Below are 12,221 nucleotides of genomic sequence, written 5' to 3' on the forward strand. Positions count from 1 at the left end.
GGGGGGGCTTGTTTAACCGGGCGATGCACCCGACATGAAATTCTGTCATGTTGTACCATCATTTATATTTTGGTTTAAGCCGATAAGAATACAATTTGGTCGGCTAAATCCTAAATTGCGAGCCCATCCTCATTTGTTGAGTATCCAGGTAGATACCTAACAGGGTGCACCATGAGAAGGTGAGGATTGGACATTAGGTCAGAAGCCCTGGTCGGTTCTCTGCATTCCTTTAAAGGCTATGTGGAGGTCTCCTCTCAGTTATACAGCTTTGACCCTTTCAGCTTAATTAACATATTCAGGACAGTTCTTGGCACTGGATTTGTATATCTGATATTCCAGATCTGTTATTAGGTTTAATGCCACTTTCTTTTATAATGTCATTCATGTAGATGATGAAGAAGAGTGGAGATAGATTGCATCCTTCTCTTACATTTGATTACAACTAAAATATAGACTATGCATTGCTCTGTATAATAGTTGATTTATCCCAAATAATCATAACATCCTGAACAGATTTTTCCACTATAAATTAAAGATGCCAAGAAATTATATTCTTGGTTTCATCCTTTATCCAAGTGTAAGCAAACAAAGTTTGTGTGTGAAGTAACTTCATGACTGGCAACTCGTATATAGAGGCTAATGACTTGACATCAATTGCTTTAGTATCCCATAATGCAAAACACATATCCTTATGGACATGTATACTGCTATGAATTATGGGAGGGGGGCCACTACTCGGAATGGTTTAGACCTTTCTTGAGGTCTCATTAGTGGGAGCCAGACCCAGAAGTGTTGTGATACCAAGGCTAAAGCAATGCAAAAGTCATATTTCCATATACAGGTAGTATATGGAAATATTACTAACATACTCTGGATTAGAGATAGATGTTGAAAGATTTTTTCACTTGGTTATACTATAAATTAAAGATGCCAAGAAATTATATTCTTGGTTTCATCCTTTATCCAAGTGTAAGCAAACAAAGTTGTACATGAAGTAACTTCACAACTGAGCAACTCATATATATAAGAGCTAATGATTTCACACCACTTGCCTTAGTATCCCATAATGCAAAGTACATATCATTACACATGTATAATACTACGCATTATGGGAAGGGTCACTACTCATATGAGTTTTGACCTTTATTGAAGTTTCATCAGTGGAAGATAGAACTAGAAGTGATACCAAGGTTGAAGTAATGGAGTATATTTGGCTACTTGTATATGGAAATATATAAGTAGCCAAAAGGTGTCACACCTTATTACTAAAATACTTTGGATTGGGGATAGATGTTGAAAGTGTTTTAGGTTGGCCTTTTCCAGATTAACAAAACTTAAAGATAAATTCTCATTATTTCTCAGCTATTTGCACTAAAGTGAAAATATGATCCGGACCATCTCTATCTGGCCTGAACCCAGCTTGTTCTTCAAGTTTGTCTTTTAGAATTTTTCTTAGTCTCCTCTCAAGTATGCTTGCAAAAATCCTATCTGGAATACATAGTTGGAATAGAATATGAGAATTAGAGAAATTTCTCTAATTCTCACATTGTTTTATTTCCCTTTTTACAGATGGAAACCATGAGATCTACTCCAATCATTCAGAATTTGATCTTTTGACTAGGCCTGTTGAATCATGTAATGCAGTGCTTATGGAGATGTGAAATTTTTATATGTCTATATTTGAGCATTTCTGGTAGAATATTTTCTACTCCAGCTACCTTTTCACATTTGGAGTTTTTAATGTTTTTTTCCCTATATCAATATTGATATTTATTCCTGATGGCATTCCTAATGAATATTTTCTACCACTATTTTGTCACTACTTGTTTCATTCACCAGTCTTTCAAAATATTTACTCTAGATTTCCAGAATATGTTTGGTTTCAGATTTCATCACTTGTGTCATTTCAGATTCCTTTTAATGCACTCTACAATCCATTTCTAAGGTTTTAAATATTTTCCAGAACATTTTGCCACATTTCTGCTATTTCTTATCTTCAGATATTTCTGAGCAGAAGCTCCTGTAATTAGAGTTAAGTTACTTGTGTTAAAAGAACTAGCGATATTGGTTAAAAATTGTATTACATGTATATTATATGCAGTTTTAACAAGATTCAGGTTATTTCTGTCTTAAAATCTAAGTTATTTTCTAGTATGTTTCTTAGTGTAGGACTTCATACTGACTCAACCTCAGAGAAATGCAGTTTAAAGTTCGCTGATGTCACCCTTCAGAGACACCACCTTTAACATCCCTTTCTTTCAAATTCCTTATCATTCAATTCAACACTGACTCACAATTTCTATAAGAATTTTTTCTACTTTCTCTTCTCTCTTTAGAAGCAATGTGATACTTTCTAGTGCTCTTCTTGGCAAAATTTTATTTTCTGATGCACTTTTATTCTTCATATCACAAATTATCAAACAACTAAATACTACCTTCTTTATCAACCATCTTAAAAAATTCCTACCAGCCTTGAACTTTCTTTCATTGTCATTCTCTCATACATTTGTCTTAGTTTCAGTTTATCCCGGGTGTATCTATAAGTTCAGGCAGTATCACAATGCGTCAAAAAAAGCATCTCCTTAAGATATCTGCATTTCTTTTAAAAATATATTGCAAGTTTAAACATACATTCTATACACTATCAATGATATAATCCTTAAAAATATATGATTTTTGTCAAATATTTCATTTTTTTTTTTTTTTGGCATAAGTAGCATTAACTCTTCCAACTCTTCAAATATACGTAATCTTCTTTTGGCACATTTCTAACTCACGGGAACACATTAAAACCACAAGTGTTATTTTAATTATCACTTTATTATAAAAAGCAATCATGCAAGGGTGGCTGAAAAGTTCTCAACCTAACAATGAAAAAACAAATTTATAATTTCAAAATTATTTTTATTTTTCAACATAATCTCCCTCAAGACTAATACATTTATGCCAGCGATGCTCCAGTACCATTACCCTGTCCCTGTAGTGGTTCTCAGTACGATCTGCAAAACACCCCTCTACAGCTGCAATCAACTCTTGATTCAAAGAAAACCGCTGACCAGCGAGGAAGAGTTTTAGTTTTGGGGAGAGATAGAAGTCAGAGGGAGCTAAATCTGGGGAACAGGGTGGATGTCCCAACAATTCATTGTGCAGATCCCTTAATTTTCCCATTGCCAAAACACTTTTGTGGGATGGTGCATTGTCCTGATGAAAGATGACTTTTTTTTTTTTATTCTGCAAACTGGGTCTTTTCTCATGAATTTTTTCATCTAGTCTGGTTAAAAGATCGGAATAACTGGAAATCTGGGAAAGCGAAAATGGCTGTCAGTAATGTTGGTAAGCGTAAAGTTATGCACTTTGGCGTGATTAGTTTCAGCGGCATATTATATTAGCAGAGTTATGCTACAAGAAACTGAACTTGGTGTATCAAGCAATACACCAAGGGATCCTGGTGTATTGCTTGATAAGAATTTAAAGTTCAAAAAGTCACAGAGCAAAAGTTGCAAATTCAACTCAGAGGATAATTGCTATGTTGAAGCGAACCTTGACATGTAAGAATAAGGAAGTAATTTTGCCTCTTTATAAGACTTTGATAAGACCACATCTGTATTACTGTGTGCAGATTTGGTCTCCCAGATTCCAAGGGGATAAAGAAGCTGTGGAAAGAGTGCAAAGAAGAGTTATAAAGATTATGGGATTTAGATTATAAGGACAGATTGTGAGTATGTGGATTGCAGACTCTGGTTAACAGGAGAAAGAGGGGTGATATGATAGAGGTCTATAAACTTTTGAATGGGTGTTATAGGATACCATTTGATGAAATTTTTCGTTATGTGGAAGGCAGGGAGAGAACACAGGGACATCCATGGAAGTTAAGGTTGTTCTCAGTCAAGAAAGGGGTAAGAGCTAGGTTTTTCCACAAGAGAGCAGTGAGTGAGTGAATAATTTGCCCTTGGGGGTAGTGAGTGCATCTAGTGTAAACGAATTTAAGGGAACGTATGATAGATGGGTTGGGTAATTTACAGCCTCCCTCGATGATTCCTTGACTCCCTGGAGGTCTTAGATAACAGTAATAATATTCCCCGGTTATTGTTTTATCCTTTTCAAGATAATTAATAAACAAAATGCCTTTAGCATCCCAAAACACCAATGCCATGACGTTGCCTGCTGATGGAACCCACTTTGTCTTCTTTGGCGCTGAACAACTGGCTTCTGTCCACTGTTTTGACTGCTGTTTAGATTCTGGCTACTCAATTTTATCCATTTCAAGGGATACAGACGAGCTTCAGACAGCTGTATAAAACAAACTACTTGATAGAATGACTTTCAATTTCACATGGATGCTTATGACAGATGTACCAACTGAGAAAAAAAAAAACTTGCTGATAGTGTTGCCATCTATGGTCGAGTCCGAGACCCTTTCAAAACTCTCGTATTACTAAAGCAAGAGCACCCCTTAACAAATCCATGTTGATTCTCACAGATAACATTACCCTCATCTGCCCAACGCTGTATATAGTGCCTCACTAATTTTTCCAAGACCTTAACTACTGATGACACTCAATAGACCATTTTGCTACCACCCTTATGCAATGGCACGCACTATCTTACCTTTCTTCCATTCCTTGGTGCCTTACCCACAGCCAGACTTTTATTGAAGTGCCAGATCAATGGAGCTGTCAGTTCTTTGGCACATTCTCTCAAAACCCATGGTGAAATACCATCCAGTCCCACAGCTTTACTGACATCCAGAATACCCAGTATTTGGAACATACTCTCCTCTTGCACCTCTAAACCCTGAACCTGCCATATCCCCTCTAGTATTAAACCTTTCTTCTCCATGATGAAATACTCCAATAAAGTGCTCATTGAACAACTCCACTATGTCCTCTGCATCAGTCACTCTATTCCCATTTTTATCCTGCAATGTCATTCTTCCACATCCATTTCTCCTCCTACTGGCCACATAGCTAAAAAAACCCTAGGATTTTCTTTGGATCTTAGTGCTAATCTCTTCTCCTATTCCAGTTTTGCCTTCCTCACCATACTAGTCACTCTCCTGGCCTGTATCTTATATTCTTTGTGCATTTGCTCTCCACCTCTCTCCTTATATCTCTTCCATAATCTCTTTTTCACCTGCAGTCCCTGTTTGATATTATTTGTCATCCACTTTACACCAAATTGTGTCCTCTTCTTCACTCGTGGAATACAGCTTACTATTGTTGCTAACAAATATTCCTTCACAATTTCCTAAGCACTAATGATATCCTGGCCTTCCAATTCCTCCCTCCATTGAACTGCCCCAAGTTGATATCTAAGACTATTATAATCACCTGCCTTATAATTCCACATATGTTCCCTTTTCTTTGGTACTCCTGCATGTCTATTCATCTTCCAGTCAAAACCACATGGTCACTCTCTCCAATTGGTGGAAGAGATGTCATCTCAGTTATTATCAGCTCTTCTGATGCTATGACCAAATCCAAAACTCTTGGACCTCTTGTTTCCTCTATTACATGTTGCCTAAGACATTTGTCTCTCAAGAATTCTAGAAATTCCATTCCCTTATTACTACATGCATTTTCCTCTTCCCAGTTTATACTGCTGTAGTTAAAATGTAATATACAAAATGCTCAACAAATCTGAGGTATTTTGCATGTTTGTTTGCTACTACATAATGACATATAACAGCAAATTGAATATAGCTATATTAATTATGATGTAGCAAGTCGTCAAACTATTAAATCATTCATAAACTGAAATAATTTCATGTTTGTGAAACTCACTTTAATTGCAAAAATGAAGAAACAATTTTTTAAATGAAATTTAAATATACATATTACTATTTTACCTTTGCAACACCAGCCAAATAATATATGACGAAAACAAAGCCAAAGCTCAGCATTAATGCCAAACGAGGATTAGAAAGGTACAACAGCATTGCTGACTCTAAGAGTGAATTGGGAGTTCCAAATGATGCCATCTATCAACATATACTATATATATATATGAAAAAAAGGAAATATATATTATATTATATAATGTATTATTATAATAATACATTATTATTATTAACATCAGTCCTTCACAAAGTTAGAGAATCATCACAAGTACACACTATCACAAACAAAGCTTATCAAACTGTGCCTTGAATTCATTCAATGTGTTCTATATTCACAACAAACTCAGCAGAAGTCAGAGCATTCCACTCACCAACCACTCTTCATACAAAGAATCTGCTCCTCATTCCTTTGCTCACACCTTCCTTACAGTTTCCAGGGATGGCCATTTGTTCTACCCCTCTCTCCTATTCTATGAAAAATTTCTTTCATGTCAAGCTGGTAACAACCCCTGACCAACTGATATGTCTCGATCATATCCCTCCCACCTCCTACCCACAAGACTTTTCAAATTACATTCCCTCAATCTGTCTTCATACTCCATGTTTCAAAGGCCAGTTACCACATTTGTGAATCTTCTCTGGATCATTTCAAACATATTATTGCCAGGTAAACTAGGTGACAAAATCTGTGCACAATAATCCATATAAGGCCTTATACAATAGAATCATAACCTCTATTTCTGCATGCCTAGGTCCTCTGAACCATTGGCATTATCTGATATAACAACTTCAATACTAATGTAATGTGGTCCCTGAATTTCAGGTTCCTGTCCACTACTATTCTCAGATCTCTCATCTCCTATACCTCTTTCAAAGTTTCTCCAACAAATGTATACTTTGCATCCCATTGCTGCTTACCAAATTTCAAAACCTTACACTTTGCAGCACTGAACTGACAATTATTCATACAATCTACTGACGTCCTCCTATAAGGCCACAATGTCTGCTTGATACTGTATTGTTCTCCCAAATTCTGCATCATCTGCAGAAAGTTGCATATCACCAGTTAGACTGTGTGGAAAGGCTTATGTGTTCGTCGCACATGTTGACTGGATTTTAACAGTATAGATGCAAACACAGATTGATAAGAAATAACTATTTTTGACTTAATTGCTAATATTTGCTGGTATTCTCTCCAGAATCTTCAGAGCATACAACCAAAGTTTGTTACAGTAGCGAGACAACCACAATCCGGTGTAACAGTGGGATTAGTATGAGCAATTGTAGTGTGCAACACAAAGACTTTAGTCCTAATTAGGCAGCATTTAAGTTGGGAGAGAAAAAAAAAAAAAACGAGAGAGAAAGCAGGTATTAATTTGGTCTTAGGATGACTGTCTCCCAAATCTTTGGTAGATTTATACAGCCATACTTGTTGAGGTTTGGAGTATGTTTCAAGGCTTCTGTTGATTCCAAGAACAATCTCTCTGACTTGTAAAAGCTTCTGTGCAGAACTTTTGTTTTTTTTCTAATTGATCCTGTGTGCAGAGGTATCCAAAGCATGGTTTGCTAGACCCGACTTGCATAGCGAAAGTGCCAGATATATTTTTTGTGTTCACTGAGGTGGATGTGCACAGTTCTTCCTGTCTGTCCATAGTAGGCTCGATGAAACCAGTCAAACTCATCCTGATCTCATCAACATGATTTTCCTCTTTCAGGATACTGCATCCGCCACACAAATTTCTGATACCATCCAGTCACCGACCCAACTCACTAGTATTACTTTAGTTATACAGTATCCCATCCATTTCAATTTATTTAGCAACTTGCTATGTGGCAGTCTATCAAAGCTTCTGCAAAATCTAAGTATACCATTGTACAATATATTTGTCATTTGTTATAGTACATAAGTTGGTAAAACACGATCTCCCTTTAACAAACCCATGCTGACAATTACAGAGAATACTGCTTATCAATTCACTTCTGCATTCTACTTCTCACTAATCTCCAATACCTTAACCACGATTACAGATATAGAGATTAGCCTATAATTTATAGCCATAGCCTCATAGCTATACCTTTATGCAAAGGAACAATTTTACCTTCTTTCCACTCTCATGTGACCTATGTTGTCCTAAGACTTATTAAAACAGCCATGCCAGTGCTACTGCCAACTTCCTGGAACATTCCCTTAAGACGTGGTAATACATCATCAAATCCTGTTGCCTTATTGACATGAAGATTATTCAATTCCCCATAAAACATCTTTCTGCTTGCTGACAGTTAAGCAATTCTCTCCTATCCTCTGCACTCGAGCTTCTCATGATTTTACCCTGACGAGGATGAGATATCCTTATAAACTGTTCACTAAATATCTCAACTATGTCATCTGCAGCAGTGTTCAATCTATCATTTTCATCCATTAATATCATCTTCCATAATCATTCTTCCTTCAACTTGTCACATATCAGAAAAACTGTAGCATCTTTCTTAGCCTAATTTGCTAATTTCTGCTTAGAAGAAATTGCACTTTTCTGTCCTTAACAACTGAGTTGCCTGCATTTCCTGCTCTTTATATTCTTCATGCAATTGATTATTATCATTATTAATCTTTGAATAATGAAGAAGGGGGGACACTGCCACCACAGTGTCCACTTCTTCCATATTTCATGCTTAATTTGTTCATTCTTTCATTTGACACCTATCTTATTCAGCCTTTTAACCATTAGAATGCATTTGCACACTGATGTAGTTAAATATGCACACTATCTATACCAAGTAGAGGTAGTGTGGCCAAGCAGTCTAAGGCACCAGTCTCTTCAGAGGCGTGGGTTCAAATCCCACCACTGCTAAGTTATTTAAGCGCCTCCATAGCACAATTGGAAGAACGACGGTACGTTGCGCCCTTCAATAGGAAAAGGCACAAGTTCGATTCTCGTCATGACGGGAGGAATATTTATATGGACTTTTTCAATCAAAAGTAAGTTAGCCGATCTCATACGGAGGTGGTAGGGTTTTTCTCCCGGAAACTCTGGTTTTTCATCCCGCATACAGACAAATCGGCCCTTCAGAACACACGCAATTTACAGATAAAAAATACTAGCTGTGGTGGGCAGTAGATGGCGCTGATGTTGTTGATTTGTGGTAGAGGTTCGGTGTAGTGGTGGAGATGGAAAGTTGTACAACAGATGTCCTCCCACGATGAGTCTTCGGACTCCTTGGCGGTGTCACGAATAATAATAATAATAATATCTTTTGGTCAGTTCCCATGCAGCATTTATATCCCTCCTGCTTAATTCCTCGTTCCTTGTTATAGCTCCAAGATGTCTAATATGCTGCCTATAATCACCAGCATTTATAATTCCACATATCCTTTCCTCATAGATGCCTTCATATGGCTTCCCCCCCCAGGTGATCAGCTCATGGTCACTCACCAAATGGGAGGAAATGCGACACCCCACTCACAATCACATTGTCTGATAAAGTGATTAGATCTATGACTCTCAATGCTCACATGCCCTCCTTTACATACTGCCTAAGATAGTTGTTTCCCAAGATCTCAAGAAATTCATTTTCTTTATATTCAAATGCTGTTTCTTCATTCCAATCTATATTACCATAATTAAAATCACTCATAACAATCACCATTCCTTTGTTTGCTAACTCAAGTTACTTATACATTTCTTCATTACAATGCTCTACATATCCTAGCCTAAATACCTCTTCCTGTCAACCTCCACCTCATACCATGCTGACTCAAAACCACTGCCAATATTTCCCTCTCATATCTCCATTTTGTGCAGACAAAATTTGTCTGCTATCATCAACAGCACTTCCCTTCTCTTCTTGTCCTTTCTATCCTAATGAAAAAACATCATACCCTTCCATTTCTATTCATCAGGATATCATCCTTATCCAACAATTCTGGAAGGGGGCAAATAATCAGGGAAACCATTTCATCTCCCTTATGTCTGATGCTACTGGCATTTGTAAATAAACATAGTAGTTCACTTTTAGGTGTATAACTAGTCCTACCTATGTCACTTGTGATTTCTCCACACCTAACCATTGACAATCACCTTAATCACCACTTACCCTATCTCCTCAGACTCATCTACATCCCAATCCCATGCTGACCATCCTAATCTTGATATACCCATTTGCTACTACTCCCGACATCTACTCTCCTCATACCAATACCCCCGTCCCTAACTTCCCCCTCCATTTCCCTGTCCATCTTGCATTCTTGTTCTCTCATCATTATCTCTCGCATTCTATTCTCATTTACAACCACTTTAGTCTCACCAGTTCCTTTCTACTGATCTTTTGCTTCGTTTCTTACTTCCTCTGCCTCAAAATGCTCCTCCTTGCAGCAACAGGCTCTCTGGCTGACTCACACCAAATCCTTTTAAATGCAACTCACTTATGAACAAAACCATCCTTATCTCAAATATATCCCACACATTACAAACTACACACACACACACACACATACACAAATAAACACTGTCAATGTAAAAGATTAAAATATATATAAATGTATGTATATATAAAATCTCACACAGCATCAAAATCAACTTATGTTCATTTCTAATAAAGATTAAATAGCATTAATAATTAATACAGACATCTCTCATTATTGTAATAGAATGTCCACAAAAATATAGCATTTTCCAGTCCATCTCCTCCTTGCAGCAACAGGCTCTCTGGCTGACTCACACCAAATCCTTTTAAATGCAACTCACTTATGAACAAAACCATCCTTATCTCAAATATATCCCACACATTACAAACTACACACACACACACACATACACAAATAAACACTGTCAATGTAAAAGATTAAAATATATATAAATGTATGTATATATAAAATCTCACACAGCATCAAAATCAACTTATGTTCATTTCTAATAAAGATTAAATAGTATTAATAATTAATACAGACATCTCTCATTATTGTAATAGAATGTCCACAAAAATATAGCATTTTCCAGTCCATCTCCCATTTCTTGTGTTAAGCTTAATGACCTGTCACAGTCAAGTAACTTGTCTCCTTTGAAAGCAGACACTGCTCATGAAAAGGTAATTAATCCTATCTACATTTGTATATCTGTAAATTGTGCGTTCTTCTGGCCAGTTTGCCTGTTTTGTGGGATGAAAAAGTGCAACGTAAAAGATTCTTGTTTTTAGAGAAACTTGTGCCATAGTAGGCATTAATGAGACCTGGCTATCATACTAACTGGTATTGAATGTAAAAGATACACTATTTTTAGGAAGGATAGAGACGATAGGGCGTGCTGCTAATGATATCGGATGACTTGAATTAAGTTAGAGTTGAGACCTATGATTGTAGTACTACTACTAACAGTATTTCATGTGGCAATGACTTTGAGGCCATCTGGTGTGAGGTGGGTGGAATCTAACAAGATCAATTACATAGTGGGGTGTTGTTACAGACCTGGTGGATCGGTTGCTAGTATTGAAGAAATGCATTATCAAATAGAAAAGATGAGTGCAAAAAGAGTAATCATAAAGGGAGACTTTAATTATCCACATATTGATTGGGTAGCAGTAGAATCTCATGAGAAAAATGAAAATGCATTTATTAAGTTGCGGGACAACTTCCTCAAGCAGTATGTGACAGAAGGAACTTGAGGTCAAAGAGTGTTAGATTTGATTATAGTGTCAGAGGGCATTTGAGTTAAAGATGTAGGTATTTTGCCTCCAGTTGGTGATAGTGATCATGCAATACTCACTTGGGAAGTGACAAAGTTTATGAATGTTCCATTCAGAAAAGGTTACATGCTAAACTACAAAGCAGGAAATTATGACCAACTGAGGAGTATACTGAGTTCAGTGGAATGGGATCGGTTGATGGATGGGAAGAATATTGACAGTGCATGAGAAGCATTTAAACAATACTTAAATGATGTGATATCAGAATGTGTCCCAAGAGTTCGAAGAATAAATAGGGTTGGAGTCAAATAGATGTGTAATCTTATTAAGCAAGAGATTTGTAAGAAAACGATGAAGTGAAAGGAATACTGTGTGCATAAGGGTGATGTGCATTATGGAAATTATAACCAGCAGGCTAGAATAGTCACAACTGTTCTAAGGAAAGCAAAGTCTGAGTATGAAAAGAAACTGGCTCTGTATGCTAAAGAGAACCCACAAAAATTCTATCAATATGCTGCAAGTAAAAGAAAGAATGAATGTGAAAGAATAACTCTTCTAAATGCAGATGGCATGAGGGTTACAGATGCAGAAGTTCAACTAAGTGCCCATTTTGTTAAAAGCTATCAAACTGGTGTAAGCGACATTGAGCTCACTGCTACCTCTTCACTGGATGAAGAAATGCAGGTGTATGAGAATGAGGTATTAG

At 36.7% G+C, this 12,221-nt stretch overlaps 1 protein-coding gene across 1 annotated transcript in view; it reads right to left on the reverse strand.

The window, feature by feature from the left end:
- The window catches only part of Hydr1 (abhydrolase domain containing Hydr1), a 186,748-nt gene that overhangs the window by 165,838 nt on the left and 8,689 nt on the right, over nt 1–12,221 (reverse strand). The window contains exon 2 of the mRNA XM_090414569.1: nt 5,849–5,993. Within this exon, the coding sequence (XP_090270695.1) occupies nt 5,849–5,980 (132 nt within the window). The 5' untranslated portion in view covers nt 5,981–5,993. The remainder of the gene's footprint in view (nt 1–5,848; nt 5,994–12,221) is intronic.

Source organism: Typopeltis vanoorti, chromosome 25 (assembly GCF_054136105.1).
Source record: "Typopeltis vanoorti isolate ZY-2024b chromosome 25, IOZ_Tvanoo_1.0, whole genome shotgun sequence".
NCBI classification, from domain to species: Eukaryota; Metazoa; Arthropoda; class Arachnida; order Uropygi; family Thelyphonidae; genus Typopeltis; species Typopeltis vanoorti.